Source organism: Anolis carolinensis, chromosome 2, assembly GCF_035594765.1.
Source record: "Anolis carolinensis isolate JA03-04 chromosome 2, rAnoCar3.1.pri, whole genome shotgun sequence".
In the NCBI taxonomy this organism is placed as follows: domain Eukaryota; kingdom Metazoa; phylum Chordata; class Lepidosauria; order Squamata; family Dactyloidae; genus Anolis; species Anolis carolinensis.
This window is the reverse complement of record NC_085842.1, coordinates 206,159,476-206,176,240: the sequence shown is the minus strand read 5'-3', so window position 1 is coordinate 206,176,240 and position 16,765 is coordinate 206,159,476. Positions and strand designations below refer to the sequence as shown.

Genomic DNA, 16,765 nt, shown 5'->3' with positions numbered 1-16,765 from the left:
ACTTTTCACTTCTGGCTTTCCCTCCCGTTAGCCTCTTAAAGCATTCATAAATTTAAACCATTCTATTTGTATTCTATTTGTAGCATATAAATACCCACTGACACAGCAGCCCCATGTCCCTTGAAAACCTCAAGGCTCTCAGATTCTTTTTTATTGTAGGCACCAATGACTACAGTATGAGATCACACAATGCCGAAAGAAAACTAGACTCCATAAAATAATGTGGCTTTTTAAATTGATCAGGGAGGATGTGGGGCCTGAGACAAACATGTTCTTACTTAAGATCCCACGTCCTTCTTAGAATTAACTCCTAGCCAAGTAGGTGTTGTCCCCTGGTGGTGGCGCAGTGTGTTAAAGTGCTGAGCTGCTGAACTTGCAGACCGAAAGGTCCCAGGTTCAAATCCCCGGAGCAGAATGAGCCGCTGTTATCCCCAGCTCCTGCCAACCTAGCAGTTCAAAAATATGCAAATGTGAGTAGATCAATAGGTACCGCTCTGGCGGGAAGGTAACGGCGCTCCATGCAGTCATGCCGGCCACATGACCTTGGAGGTATCTGTGGACAACACCGGCTCTTCGGCTTAGAAATGGAGATGAGCACCAACCCCAGAGTCGGTCACGACTGGACTTAACATCAGGGGAAAACCTTTACTAAGTAGGTGTTTGGCTATGGCTCACCAACACTTGCTCCCTTTTGCTTGACTCTGCAGGATTTGAATCAGATTGACAAGTTCTTCCTGCCCTTGGAGGAAGCAAACCTGATCAAGGAGGGAAAACAAAGAAGCTAATCTCTACCTTAGAAGTCTTCTCCATGTGTTCGTAGCTTGGCTGGATTTACATACAGGCAGTCCTTAATTTACAAATATATGACTCCTGGTTAAGAATGGGGGTGAAAGGGAGTAAGTGAAAGGGAATCTACCCCTAGGAAGGGAAAATCCCCTTTGTAAGAGTTATCGAAGGGAAAAGGTATCTCCACTGAAGCTTTATCACTAATCCTTGTTTCTACAAAAACCTAATTTTTTCAAAATCCAATTGTTACAGGGACAGAAAATGAGGTGAAATCTTCTGAACAGGGGCACAGGCAGCAAAACAAAAATTACAGGAGTGTTAACCCTTTCCTATGTTATCCAAAACTATTTTTTTACTGTAGTTACTAGGCTTGCTCAAATAATTCGATTTTCCCGTTACCCGTTATTAATTCGTTATTTTCGTTTGTTTTGAAGCAATATAGAACCTTGGTTGTCCACACGTCTGGATATCGCGGTTTCGAATCGCGAGAGGCCGTTTTTTCTTATTTCTTCGTTTTTTTCGTTAAGAAAAAAAAGCTTTTGCAAATCACCCAAACTCCTTTCCTTTTGCCCCTCAGCCAATGGGAGGCTCAGCCAATGGGAGGGGGCGAGGGGGAAGGAGGCCGAGGAGGAGGAGGAAGACGGAGGGGGGAAATGGCCGCCGCCGCCTCGCCTCAGCTCAGGCCTGGAGAGACCGAGAGGGGCCCGGCGGTGAGGAGGAAGAGGCCCGGGATGCGAGGGGGTGTGGGCCAGGCCCGTCCTCGGCTGCTCCCAGGGGCCCAGATTCGCACCCTCCCTCCCCCCAATACAGGTCTCCAGTCCATACCACGCTACATGAACTTGAATGGATACTGTGGTTGTGTTGTCGAAAGCTTTCATGGCCGGGATCACACTGTTGTGGTATGTATTCCGGGCTCTATGGCCATGTGCCAGAAGCATTCTCTCCTGACGTTTCACCCACATCTGTGGCAGACATAGAGGTTTTGACGTCTGTGCGAAGCTAGGCAAGTGGGGTTTATATATCTGTGGAAGGTCCAGGGTGGGAGAAAGAACTCTTGTCTGTGGGAGGCAAGTGTGAATGTTGCAATTGGTCACCTTGATTAGCATTGAATAGCCTTGCAGCTTCAAAGCCTGGCTGCTTCCTACCTGGGGGAATCCTTTGTTGGGAGGTATTAGCTGGCCCTGATTGTTTCCTGTCTGGAATTCCCATTTTCTGGGTGTTTCTGGGAAGGTAATGGCACTCCATGTAGTCATGCCGGCCACATGACCTTGGAGGTGTCTATGGACAACACTGGCTCTTGGGCTTAGAAATGGAGATGAGCACCAACCCCCAGAGTCAGACATGACTGAACTTAACGTCAAGGGATACCTTTACCTTTACCTACACACACACACACACACACACACACACAAGCAGGGACTATATATATATATATACACACAATATATATCACACACACACCAATTTAACAAAGTTTCAGCCACAAAAACAAAGTTTCTGAAGTAGAACAATGACTTTCACAGTAAAGACAACCCAATTTAACAGGAAATAAGACTTTCAAACCAGGAACAGATTTCTGCAATTATTAAAAAATGGTTTATTATAAAAGCTATGAAAATTTGCCAAAAATCAGAGGATAAGGGAAACGTTCCACATTTTGGTGAGCTATCAGTGTTAAATGTGTTCTACCACTGTACCAAGTTTGAAGAAGATCACTCAAAAAATGAGGGCGGGAGAGCCCCCTAAGTCCCCCCCCCCTTCGGGCTGTTTTTGGGCCACCGCGCATGCGCGTCCGCCATTAACGAATTAATTTAGAAAATAACGAATTTTCATTAATTTCGAAAAATTTTGGGGGCCAAATTCGTTATTAGCAACAAAAACGAAAAACTGCCCCCTCTAGTTTTGAAACGAGTTTAGAATCAAATTTTTCATGGATCGATCAAGCCTAGTAGTTACACTTAAAAATGTAGCTGTTCCAACTTACATACAAATTCAATTTGTGAACAAACATACAGAATCTATCTTATTCATAACCTGGGAACTGCCTGTATCCAAGGAAATAAAAATTAAATTAAAATATGATACATCAGCTTTGGTCCAACACCTGGTTAGCAAGAGACAACCAGAACAGAGTTGTTTAAGACTGTTAGAACTTTTTTTAAAATGGAGATAGAATGAAAGTCATTCTTGTTTCTACTTGATACCAATTTGTAATATAGGTCTGTGATAACAGGTCTTTGGGCCACATATGATGCAGCATGGGATGCTGCTAGACTCTTACTTGCAAAACCAGAAGTGAAAAAGAAGATGTTGGTAGAAAAGAATTATTTGATATGCGGTCACACATTAATGGTCAATGGAAATTTCTTGTTGTCTCAGTTTTCACCTCACAAAATCACATTGTAGCAAAATTAATTCCTGACTGGGGCCACAATAGAAAGGACTACAGTGGAGGACATAGTGTGCTATTATCGCTGTCTATAAAATGATAGTCTTATTAATTGCAGATTCTTTCTACCTTCTCTTTTTTTGCCATGCTAAGGTATGCTAACCTGAGCCACAGAGTATCAAGTTCACTACAACAGCTGAGCTCCAACCGATCAGATCAAGTACATACTGGAAAGAGCAACATCAAAATGAAATAAGTAGATCTGGGAATTCCCTCCTAATTTTTGTTAGCTATTAAAATTGCACCATGAGCTAAGAAAAGAATAAGTATAAGCAGGAGGCTTGAGACATTTGTACTTTACATCAAAGCGACAGGAAAAGGCAGAATGCAACTCAAACTATATGCCATTGAAGTTTACCACACTTAATAGAAATGATTGAACTGACTAAAATAACTCCTATTTTCTCCACACAGCTGGAGATAATGCTATTAAAACATCTAATTATAACTGTATGTCCTTATCCTACTCACCAGTTTCAGTGTTATAAACATTAACTGTTAATTTTTCATTCAGCAGCAGAATTGGCTTCAAGAATGCAGGAAAATTTCAGGACAGAAGTTGAGAAACCTTCAAAGAATAATGTAATAGCAAGAAGAGCAGTGGCCCTCTGAGAAACCAGAAAAGGTCAAATTAGGACCCGAAGAAGGATGAATTCGACCTATGGCATGAGAATCTCCTGCCCCTGCCCAAGGATGCATCTATACTGTCTAGTTAATATACTGTATTTCGTTGCATAATAGTCGCCATCACATAACAGTTACAGATCCCTTAGTTCACTTGCCTGAGTAACTGCATTAAGGGTGTGACTGCCCTTTCAGGGCAATGCTCTGTAGCTGCAGAGGGGACAGGAAGGCAGGTGAACTTGCCCGCCTGCCCTTCTCTCTGCAGCTATGCTTTGAGGGCACAGATGCACAGGAGGGTGATACTTCACCCACCCATGCAGCTGCACCCTTAAAGGGACTATCACAAAGTGTAAAAAGCCCCTCAAACTCACCATCGCATAATAATTGCACCTTCCCACTGTTGATGCTAAAACATCGAGGGGGGGAGGGGAGTGTTTTTTATGCAATTAAATATGGCAGTTTGACAACAGTTTAATGTCCATGGCCCAAGGCTATGGAATCATGGGAGTTGTAGTTTTACAAAGTCTTCAGTCTTCCTTGCCAAAGAGTGCTGGTGCCTCATCAAACTATGAATTTCAGGATTCCATAACACTGAACCATGGCAGTTAAATGGCATCAAATTGAATTAATTCTGCAGTGTAGATGCATCCCTGGACCTCACAGCTGGGGAAAAGACGATTGACTAAAAAAAAGTCTTATATTGAGCACACCATATTTTCTCTTGCAAGATGTGCTGCACTTCTATTCTAAAGGAAATACCAATCATTGTGTTTTAGCAATACAAGTTTTCCATTATGTATGTCTTTGGAGGATATATGAATTTCCACCAATGAGTGGAAATTGCAATTGCTCATCATGTTTCCAAATATCCCTTGGGTTTCCTAGTAAGTGTAATGTCTGAACAATGAAAAGGTCTGAAACCCTGCGAATGAATCAGCTGAATAGATAATTTGCCCCAGTCTCATGAAATAGTAATATATTTACATCTCTTGTCTTGTCTGACATGGCTGCAAATGTGAATCAACATTAGCAATGCAATCTCATACCATTCCCCATATTGTATTTACAGTGGGACTCTTATTCAGAGCAGGAATTAGCATTCATGAAGAAGCAGAAGTTCATAACATTAAACATCATTATCCATACTGAATTAACTTAAACAAGAATCTGTTTATAACCACTGAAGAAAATATCCCTAACTCTTAAGAGGTTGGGGATATTCAGCATTGCAGAATACATACCATATAAAGAAGGCAACAAATCACCACCGAAAAACATTCATTTCACACTTCCAAGTAACAGGGAAAGGAAGAAAGCAAATTATTGCTATTTGAAACTACTTCTTTCTCTACCAGATATGATAACTGTGGTCCTTAACATGTTTCCTTTGAGGTCTGTTCTACTGATACCTACAGATTCTGTCTTGTGATATACAGTTGGCTCATGTATTACACAAGTTTGTAGTACATGGGTTCAGGTACACATGAAGCCCTCCTCGTGGACAAAGGTGAGGGAAGCTGGGGACCAGGCTGCTTGCATGGAGCTCTTGAAAGCAACCCTTCTTCTTTGGCTGAAAGAGTTGCATGACCCCATGCAACTGGACCAATATGGCTGGAATCTGACTTTCAGACAGATTTGACCCTTAAACAGGGGATTGCTTTTGGGAGCTTAGCATGGGAAGCCTGCACCCCCAAATTATGGTTCTTTTTGTCTACTCCCCCCCCCTCCACACACACAGAGTGACAGGTGAGCAGGGTACAAGGTAATTTGACCATGTAGCTTTTCTATCTTTCAGAGGCATATCAGCTAGGGGCAGACCCAACCAATGAAATCTTTCCCGCAAAAAATGACTTCAAATCTATGCACATAATAACAGTGAAAATCTGTATGTGTGTATGTGGCACAGGTGTCCATTTACACAAACAGTTCCACAAACAGTTACAACTTCCAGTGCTGAGGAGCCACAAATGGCCCTTCCTCCAATGGCATTGCAAGTTATAGCGAGTTCCATTAACATGTCCAAGAATGTCCTCCCTAAACACCATACTGCCTCTCACCCAAGTGAAGGCTTTCATACAGGGAAAAATTTTATCCTAGATTTCATGTTTTTCCTCTACCAGAGACATCCCAGTGTTCCTTTCTCTCTCCACTGGTGTGGAATTTGCATGACCCTGCCCTCTGCCTCTCCCTTAACCCTTTCCTATGGTGCACAGCAAACAGAGTGGAATTGATCAGCAACTAAACAACGGAACATACTGGAGGGATTTGGGGGACTGAGTCAACATAACAGAAGTTGTAGTTCACCGTGCATCAAGACACAGCACTGTGATCCCCACTGACAATGGACTAGGAACACATTTGGCATACAGAACCCCCATGACTAACAGAACATACTGGAGGGATTTGCGGGGAATCTGCCTTGACATTTGAGAGTTGTAGGTACTGGGATTTGGAATTCACCAGCAATCAAAGAGAACTCTGATCCTTATCAATGATGGACCTGGACCAAACTTGGCACACAGAACCGCCATTACCAATTGGACCTACTGGAGGGGCTTCAGGGGAACTGGCCCACCATGGTGGTAGCTGTAGTTCACCCTGCAGCCAGAAGCCACATGGACTCCACCGATGATGCATCTAGAGAGTAAACTTGCCCAACATGACAAACTTTAATGACTGATGGAAGTTTTTGGGGTTAACCTGGTTCATCCACAACCTTATGCATTTATGAAATAAAAAAAAAAACTTTTTCAAATAACCCAGGCAATACCGGGTATCCAATCTAGTTTAATAATCATCATCATCATCATCATCATCATCATCATCATCATCATCATCATCATCATCTTTATTTGTATCCTGTCTCCTCTACCCGAACAGATTAGGGGCGGCTAACAACAGAAGAAACAAAATATAATAATAATAAACATACATACAAATCCAGCTTAAATCACACAATAGGGTTTTTTTTTCGTGTCAGGAGCAACCTGAGTTGCTTCTGGTGTGAGAGAATTGGCCATCTGCAAGGACGTTGCCCAGGGGATGCCTGGATGTTTTGATGTTTTTACCATCCTTGTGGGAGGCTTCTCTTATGTCCCCACATGGAGCTGGAGCTGATAGAGGGAGCTCATCCGCGCTCTCCCCGGGTGGGATTCGAACCTGGCAGCCTTCAGGTCAGCAACGCAACCTTCAAGTCGCGAGGCTTTAACCAATTACGCCACCGGAAGCTCCACACACAATAGGTAAAGTATAATTATTTATGTGAAAATTGTATTATGTGAAGGGTCAACTGTATCTGTTTTACAATAAAAGAGGTCAATTTGTGTTATGTAACCTATCCACATGGTAAGTCTGTATAATATAGGTAGGTTCTGGATAACAACTCCCAGAATTCCCCAGGCTGGTCAGTAGTTATGGAAGCTGAAGTAGCTTGGGAGGTGTATTACATTTTCCCCCCCAAGTAACTTAGCACATGCACCCATGCTATAAGAGATAGCAGTTTCATACACACAATAAATTCTATAGTGACTGTTATAATCTGAAATGAAATTCTAGAGCCCAAAGTAAACCACTCCAAATCAAGACACACTTTTGTCTAAAGCAGCTGATTTGACCTCAACCAAGACAAATAAGATGTCAAGCCCTCTGAAGAACAGACAAGAACACATTATTCCCCTCCACTATGGAATTTTACTTTATCTTAGGAAAATGAGTTAAAAGTATTAATATAACACAAAAGAATGCAATATTTGGTTAGAGATAGATGGATTCACACAAGGAACCAAATGCCTTGCACACAGCTTCCTGGCACAATTCAAGCATGTATTGCATCTTGAATGGTAACCGAGGGGATGATGTATATCCATGCAAACTGTGGGCTATCATTCAGCTCTAGCAAACAAAGGAAACTGTTTCAAATGCATTTCAAATTAACACAATTACAAATATATCTTAAACCAATGGTTTTTAACCCTTTTGGTTTGCCTACAGTATCCCCTTGAGAAGCCAATGAAAATTCTGGACTCCCTCATCATAAAAATGCACCTGAAACACATTTTTTAGGTTGAAGGAAGGAAACTAAAGGAGGGGAGGAAGAGAAACGTATGTTGTTGCACTGATTGATAGATCTACTGGAGTCCATGGAGCAAAGGTAAGAACATCTGCTTTATACCAATAGATAAAAGGAAGTCAAAAGATACTTTCTAACTTTCTACAAACTTTCCAGACCAAAAAAAGGAAATGGAATGGTGGGAGTTTGATACATGTACTACATACCCAGGAAATATTTCACTGGGTGGGCATTTTCTATGCCAGAAAAATGCATGCTTATAATTCTCCACAGTGACAGCATATACTACGAGCACTGCTTGCAAGTCAATCCCAGGCACTACATGAGCAGTGCAGGCCAAAGAGCCACGAAGAAAGCACTGAAGATACCATTTATGCATCTGGAAAGTAAAAAACCCTTACCTGTCATTATCCTTTGAGCTTCATATGGCTCCATATAACCAGTGTTTTCTCCTTTGCCAGTTTTGCTGCCTTCACTTTTAGCATCAAATGGGTCAGAGTAGTCATCTGCTATTAGGACCTGTAACATGGAAAAATAAAATTATGAGGACTTCTATTGAATAAGGTTTTTTAAAGAACACTACAAAACATCCACTTCAAAGGATTCATCTCCAGAACATTGCTACCGCCTCTCCCCCAACTTCTAATGGATCATGAAAAAGAAATTTCAGTTAAGTTTGGAAAGATACTTTGTTGCTTTCTTAATGAATTTTCTTAATTCGCATCTGTATAGTCCAGCTTTGATCTGATTCCTCAGTCTAAGGCATATAGTCTGTGTGTGTGTGTGTGTGTGTGATCCAAATCCATCATTGTTTGAGCTCTCTGGATGTAGGTGAACTACAACTCCAAAACACAAGGTCAATGCCCACCAAACCCTTCCAGTATTTTCTGCTGGTCATGAGAGTTTTGTGTGCCAAGTTTGGTTCAATTCCATTGTAGGTGGCATTCAGAATGCTCATTGATTGTAGGTGAACTATAAATCCCAGCAACTACAACTCACAAATGACAAAATAAATGCCCCTCAACCCCACCAGTATTCAAAATTGGTGTGCCGGGTAATTGCGCCAAATTTGGTCCAATGAATGAAAATACATCCTGCATATCAGATATTTTCATTACGATTAATAACAGTAGCAAAATTACAGTTATGAAGTAGCAACAAAAATAATTCTATGGTTGGGGGTCACCACAACAGGAAGAACTGTATCAAGAGGTCACGGCATGAGGAAGATTGAGAACCACTGATCTAGGCTGAGACTTGGAAGATTTGGTTAAAGGAATTGCCCAGTCATTGGGGTAACCACGGCCTAATGTTATTCCCTCTCTCAGTCTCTTCAGAAGGTTGCTGGAGGAAACCAAAGTAACCCAACTTGAAAAAGAATATAGCTATAATGAATACATTACATCAATAAAATCCAATGTAAAGCCAGGCAGTGCTGTGGCAGATATACAGTAGAGTCTCACTTATCCAACATTCGCTTATCCAACATTCTGGATTATCCAACACAGTCTGCCTGGATCCACAGCTGTTTTGCTAGGCATCAAGGACTGAACATTTTACGAGTTTAATTTCTGACAATGTTGTTCCTGTAAGTTCATTTTATGCAATTCTATCTTTATTTGTAGCCAATTTGTTAGTAGTCAACGTTTTTGTAGTCAATGTTTTCAATACATTGCGATGTTTTGGTGCTAACTTTGTAAAAAAGTACGTTATCGTGTATTGAACTGCTTTTTCTGTCAACTTGTTGTAAAACATGATATTTTGGTGCTTAATTTGTAAAATCATAATGTAATTTGATATTTAATAGGCTTTTCCTTAATCCCTCCTTATTATCCAACATTTTCGCTGATCCAACATTTTGCCCGTCCGTTTATGTTGGATACGTGAGACTCTACTGTACTTGGAACAGTACCTCCCAGGTTTTTTTTTGTGTCAGGAGCAACTTGAGAAACTGCAAGTAAGACTTGGGAAATCAAGCTCCAAAAGCAGGGCTTTATCCTTCAGTAACATGACAAAGCATATAAGACACAAGTAGAAAAATAAACAAAAATATGGACTGATGCAGCTGTGCTGGACAAACCATTGCCTGATCATGTAAGGGTGCTCCTTATCATCCTTACATTCTTAAGGGCCCTGCCAGCTCTTCCCTGATATTACCGTTCCAGAGTAATTATGGATTCATCTTTAAGCTTCCTTTTCTCTTCTTTTTGTTATTTTGGACCATTCAAGTGTAAGCCAATGCTGTCCATCATTTGAGGTGTAATTTAAGGTATATTCAAGGGCCTCATTAAATGCAAATTGCTAAAGATGGCAAGTGCAAAATGAAGGGATAGGGAGGGAGACATCCCCCCTTCCCCCACCCTCACTAAAGATCTGTAATGAATGGCTTGTTATTGCAGCTCTAATGGCTCACTCAAAAAGAGAGAGGGAGAGATGGGGAATGAGAGGAAGGAAGGGAGGGAATGAATTGCCTGGTATCTTTTGCCTCATGCGGGCTGAAGCTGTAATCAGCTGCCCTGTCAGAGTGGTGTCAGGGGCTGGGGGCGCGTAGCTCAAAGACAACAGTGTGCATCAGGCAGGAGTAATTTCTCCTCCTAACAAGGGCAGGTTTTATCTGCAAAAGCCCTGCAGCTAAAACACCATCCATTTACTTCCCTGATGATGCCTTGTCAGCTGCTGATAGATAAGTATCTTGGATGCCCCACAGCCCCCCCCCCCACCATATAGGGGCTGACACTGTAATAGCTGCCTTTCTTTAGAAATAGCTGCAGTAAAATGACATGAGATGGGGATGGGGGGGGCAGGGGGAGGAAAACAGACAAAAGACTGGCTAATGTATTTTTATTTGATCTTTCTACTTTCCTCTTTGTCCAAATCAGAGTAAATTAAACACATAAAAACTGTCAAAGATTGATTTTGTTTAAGCACAACTGTAACAGATTCCAGACCCCAAACCAATATCAGACATGGGGACAGATATGTTGTATGAGAAATGAAATAGTATTTAAAATTACAGACAGAAACTCCTGCCACATTAACTTCCCATATTTATATCACAGCCTAATATGAAGCCTAAAACGTCTGGTTGTTTATGGAGAGTAAAAAACTCCTTCCAAAAAAATCAGGCAGTCAAACCTTTCAAGTTGGATGGGAGTCTGTTCTTTATCCCCTTTTAAGGCATCCACTTGACTAACATAATGAACTGCACATATTCATGTATAAGTCTAGAAATGTTAATCAACAATATGAACCCAAAACCCTGGGTTAACTTATCCATGGGTCAGTGAAAGTGCTGTAACCTAGGTAAAGGTTTTCCCCTGACAGTCTAGTCGTGTCCAACTCTGGGGGTTGGTGCTCATCTCCATTTCTAAGCTGAAGAGCCAGTGTTGTCCATAGACACCTCCAAGGTCATGTGGACTTGATCCGTAGTTACTGTTGAATGATTCCAATGAATCACTTTCTGTTTCACATAGGCTTTAGGCTGCCTGCCTGCCTTTTAACACATCCACTGGATAATTTTTTTAAAAAAAAAGGAAAATAGGTTTTAAAAAACAACCTTCTGGGATGGGGATGCTATGACTTCGTAAATAACAATCAATTAATGTTCTGTACAGTCAGGTTCTACTGCAAAAACATATGTGTGAGTATGCATACAGCTTAAGACAGTGGTTCTCAACCTGTGGGTCCCCAGGATTTTTGGGAGTTGAAGGCCAAAACATCTGGGGAACCACAGGTTGAGACCCACTGCTTTAAGATGTCTGTTCACCTATGATGACCTCAAAATTGTAATTCTCAGACTTGATATTGAAGAGAAACTGGTCGTCTAAATACAGCACAATGAGTACAGTACACAGTGGCACAAATTTGGTATATGTCCATAAACTGTTAGCTCTTGTTACAAAACAATGAAATTAAATCATAACCTTTTGTAAACCAATTACACCTTATAATTAATGATGTTTCTGAAAATATACAATAGTATGCAAATTATGTCCAAGGAACTAAACAATTGTTCTTGGCTTTTATCCTAGAATCCCTGAAAGGCTGGAACCGGGGGGGGGGGGGGGGGGGGGGAGAGAGGAGGCAAATTAAGCAATAACTTTTTTTACAGCAGGGGTGTATACATGTGATACGCACAAACACAGGGACTCTTATACACCAGTGACTGTGGAACCAAATGTCCTTCTTTAAGTTTGCAGCCAAAGTATTCAATCAAGGAAATTCGAAAATATAGGTCACCACCTAAAAGAGGACATATTTGACTGTAGTGAAATAACAGGCTGAGAATTGATCAGACGATTGACAATATTTGACTAGTCAATTGACTTCTAGAGTTCCAATCACAGAGCAAAATCGATGGTGGCCTTGGGATTTGTGGGAATCATAGATTCTTGCAACTGGATCTCTTCCTTTGCTTGACAAATCAACAGCAAGCCTTCTGAGTCCAGTAGGCCTGTCAAGATCTATGCTGCAAGTAATATAGTCTGCTTCTACCACAGGAATGATTAAACAGCTGAGGTAGTAGGTGGTACTGAAAGCATCCATCATAAATTCCAAGATCAATATCTGAAATAAATGAAGAGCTTTAGTCTCATAAACACAGAGCATTTCAGAAAATCGGCTAATCCAGTATCTGGACAAACATGGCAACCTGGTCTGTTTCAAAGGCAGCAACATCTCTGCATTCTAATTAAAATTAGATATACAGCTCAAGAGCTGTCAAAAGAGAGTCCAGCTGCTTCAAGATACTATTTCAGTTTAAATTACAATTCAGAAAATTTTAGCTTAAACAATGCAGCTGGCCTGTGCTCACACATGGCTTCCTTTATACTTGTTGACAGTTTTTTAAATAATCTAGAATATTAGGGGGAAAGGGTTTCTTTCATTCATATAAATATGCTTTGATATCGGATGTTGAGAAGGCCCCAGTGGCACTGTGGGCTAAACCTCTGAGCTGATGAACTTGCTGACCAAAAGGTCAGAGGTTTGAATCCGGGAGGCGGAATGAGCACCCGCTGTTAGCCTCAGTTTCTGCCAACCTAGCAGTTCAAAACATGCAAATGCGAGTAGATCAATAGGTACCACTCCGGCTGGAAGGTAATAGTGCTCCATACAGTCATGCCTGCCACATGACCTTAGAGGTGTCTATGGACAGCGCCGGCTCTTTGGCTTAGAAATGGAGATGACCACCAACCCCCAGAGTCAGAAACAACTAGGATTAATGTCAGGGGAAAACCTTTACCATTACCTTTATGGGATGTTAATTCAATCTACTTCCAGAAAGTCCTATTCTACCATCTCTTTGTTATGTGGAGGTGATCCTATGTTCTCAATGTTGGTAGAGAGCAAATTCTAGCAGTTTCTGACTCTGGAGGTGAACTGTGTATCTAGTGCCTGAGAATCAAACTAAGAACAGAGAAGTGCAAATTGGCCTCGACAACTATTCATGGAATAGTTGCGATCTACATTGGTTGAGGGATTAATCTAAATCTAGTAACTTCATCAAGTAAGGCAAGTATCATTCTAAATCTCAAGTCAGAGTAAAAAGCCTTATCTCATCCAGTTTTTGTTGTAACTGCTGCTGTATTTTGTCCTTTTGCAAATTTTTGCTATTTTTTTAAAAAAAATATTGGTATTCTCTTTCTATTGTCTTAAATCATTTTGTGACTTTGGATTTCTCTGGAAACAAAAAAAAGTGCAAATGTTTAAAGGTGTAAGCCTTTCCCATATTCTGGGCATATTGATCAATATCTGTATTTTTTTTAATCAAAATTCTGAAAAAAACAGAAAAAGAACTTTACAGCCTGTATGAATTAAGATAAAACTGTACACTGCTGGCTAGGGCTGATGGAAGATGCAGTCTAACCTGTAGCGTCACACAGCCCCCATTCTTGCCATATGCATTGGATTTGTCACTATGGGAAGCAGAAAGTTGGAGAAGATTCAGATACAGTTCTGATGCAATAGACATTTTGAGCAAGAACTTTATAAAGATGACTTAACGGATTTAGTTGCAGAGGACAATGAAGATCACTCTTCTTCAGATGATGAAATAGATAATGAAATTCTTTCACTTAGCTTATTCTCAGTAAATGAGCATTATGTTTTAATGAGAAAGGTCTTAGAATCTATAGGACTTGAAGCACATTAGCCTCATCTAATAAGGAGAAAGAGACACAAAGTGTAACAGACAAGTTACATAGAGCAGCCTCAGTTCTTAGGAAACCAAAACAGAGTTTCCAATCCCAGGCATGCTTAAGGAATTAATTGAGTTAAAGTGGGAAGTCATACTAAGTACTAAACATTTATCAAAACATTGCACTTAGAATATGGGAATCATACAGCAAAGTATCATTCATTTGGTAGATTATCCAATGGGTTTCTTTGGTGTTTGTTTCTCTTGTCCCTAGGGTGAATTCACTTCAGCAAGAAAACCTGAACTCACCTTGAATTCACTTCTGGCTGTTCCCATGATGATCAAAATCTGGCAGCTCCAGGGCATCTGAACAGCTGGATTGAATCCAATTTTGACCAATCTGCTGTCCAGATGAGACACTGGTACCATCACTTTTTCCATAGTCTCATCCGTGCAAGGAAGTGAATCGATCATGCCTATAGACCTCTCCTAGCTGGTAATAGAGCTCTGTCTGTGCTCTTGGCCATCACAGGTGCCCCATTATGTTATCAACAGAGGTGCCCATGCAACCAGGAAGAATGATGGAAAACTGTTTCCTCCTTCTTGCTAGTCATACAGGCATCTCTGCTGATGTCAGAATGGGGTGCCTGTCATGACCAGGAGATCAGATGGAGCTCTGTGGCTAGACTGGAGCCGCAGTGACACAGAGGATAAGATGATGACCCAATGAGGATGATTTTGAGGACACCAACATGGGACACCAACACGGAGCCACAGTGGGGTTGGCTGGGTGCCTGGCTGCCTCCAGGGCCAATCTGGAGCATGTATGCTATAGACTGGCTCCATGATTAGATGCCAGTGTAGACTTACTCCTAGAGAGGGCAATACTGTGGTTAAGAATAAACATGTATAGTAAACAAATATGGCACTAAATAAAAACTCCTCTGATGCTGCAGCTGTAACATCATCACTGGCAACATTAATGTTTTCACAAGTTGCCCTTCTGCGGATGTAGGATATTTATTGTTCAAGAAGCAGAGATGTGTGTACAATCTTTGCAGCACGCATTAAATAACATTTATAGAGATATGTAATCTGCTGCAGATACTACATAGGATTTTGCTTACTTTGTTGCAAAAGAAATATTGGCAAAAAACATTAGTAAAATATATCTTTGGTTGCACCACTGAGATGCAGATCAAAAATCTCATGCAAATCTAGGCAAAATACTCTTTCGGAATAAAGTCTTGAATAAAGCATTGGTGAAAACAAAGATCAAAAGACTAACAACAAACCCAAAGAAGAAATTTGACAAAAACTACTTAGAAATACAAATTTCCCATATGCAAGTTCAGTTTCTTTCACAGAACAAGGGTTTATGGCCAACAATTTCAGAACATTCCGATGTAGAATGCAAAATTTCAATTCAGATAGTCAACAACAACAAAGGAGAAGCTGTCCACTAAAATAGGGGCAACAATTCTGACTAGGGGAAAAGATACTGGAAGCAAACAGTTGCTGTTTTTCAGTCATCCAAAAAAGTCATCGTTGGTTAACAATAACAACAGGCAAGTGATTTAGCAGGGTTAACAGCATTCAGTTTGCAAAATGACTGAAGGTCAGATACCGTTTTTTCTCAGGTTTCAAAAAAGAAAAAAGCAACACAGTACAGAGAGAAATAGATCACCTTCTGCAGACTGGTGAAACAGCGCATGTTCACACTCCACAAAAATGTCAAGGGATTTACTATATCAAAGACACAAATTAGATCTGATCCAGCAGTTCTGGTCTGTACACATTCTCAGTGTAAAGGTAAAGGTTTCGCCTGATGTCAAGTCCAGTCATGTCTGACTCTGGGGGTTGGTGCTCATCTCCATTTCTAAGCCGAAGAGCCGGCATTGTCCGTAGACACCTACAAAGTCATGTGGCTGGCATGACTGCATGGAGCGCTGTTACCTTCCTGCCGAAGTGGTACCAATTAATCTACTCACATTTGCATGTTTTCGAACTGCTAGATTGGCAGAAGCTGGAGCTAACAGCGGGCGCTCACTCCGCTCCCGGGATCTGAACCTGCGACCTTTCGGTCTGCAAGTTCAGCAGCTCAGTGCTTTAACACACTTCGCCACCGGGGATCCTCGGTATACAAATCCAAAATATAGTAAAAAGTAAAAGGGAAAGGTAAAGGTAAAGGTTTCCCCTGACGGTAAGTCCAGTCATGTCTGACTCTTGGGGATTGGTGCTCATCTCCATTTCTAAGCCGAAGAGCTGGCATTGTCCGTAGACACCTCCAAGGTCATGTGGCCGGCATGACTGCATGGAGCGCCGTTACCTTCCCGCCGGAGCGGTACCTATTGATCTACTCACATTGGCATGTTTTCGAACTGCTAGGTTGGCAGGAGCTGGAGCTAACAGCGGCCGCTCACACAGCTCCCGGGGATTGAACCTGGGACCTTTCAGTCTCCAGCTCAGTGCTTTAACGCACTTCACCACCGGGGCTCCTTATAGTAAAAAGTACTCCTTGTTAATTCAAAGGGTATGTAAAGGAATTTTATTTTAACTTTGAAGGTTGTGATGTTTTTCTCAATGGGAAGAGTTTTGTGAAGAATTATTCACATTACTGTTGTGATGGAAGAATTACAATATGAGGAAACAGGAAGTGTAAGAAAGAAGAAATCAGATCCAAATTGTTTTGCTAGTTCAG

General features: G+C 41.2%; 1 protein-coding gene across 1 annotated transcript in view; it reads right to left on the bottom strand.

The window, feature by feature from the left end:
• shb (SH2 domain containing adaptor protein B) overlaps nt 1-16,765 on the bottom strand; it is a 197,059-nt gene that overhangs the window by 112,900 nt on the left and 67,394 nt on the right. The window contains exon 2 of the mRNA XM_062971580.1: nt 8,330-8,447. Within this exon, the coding sequence (XP_062827650.1) occupies nt 8,330-8,447 (118 nt within the window). The remainder of the gene's footprint in view (nt 1-8,329; nt 8,448-16,765) is intronic.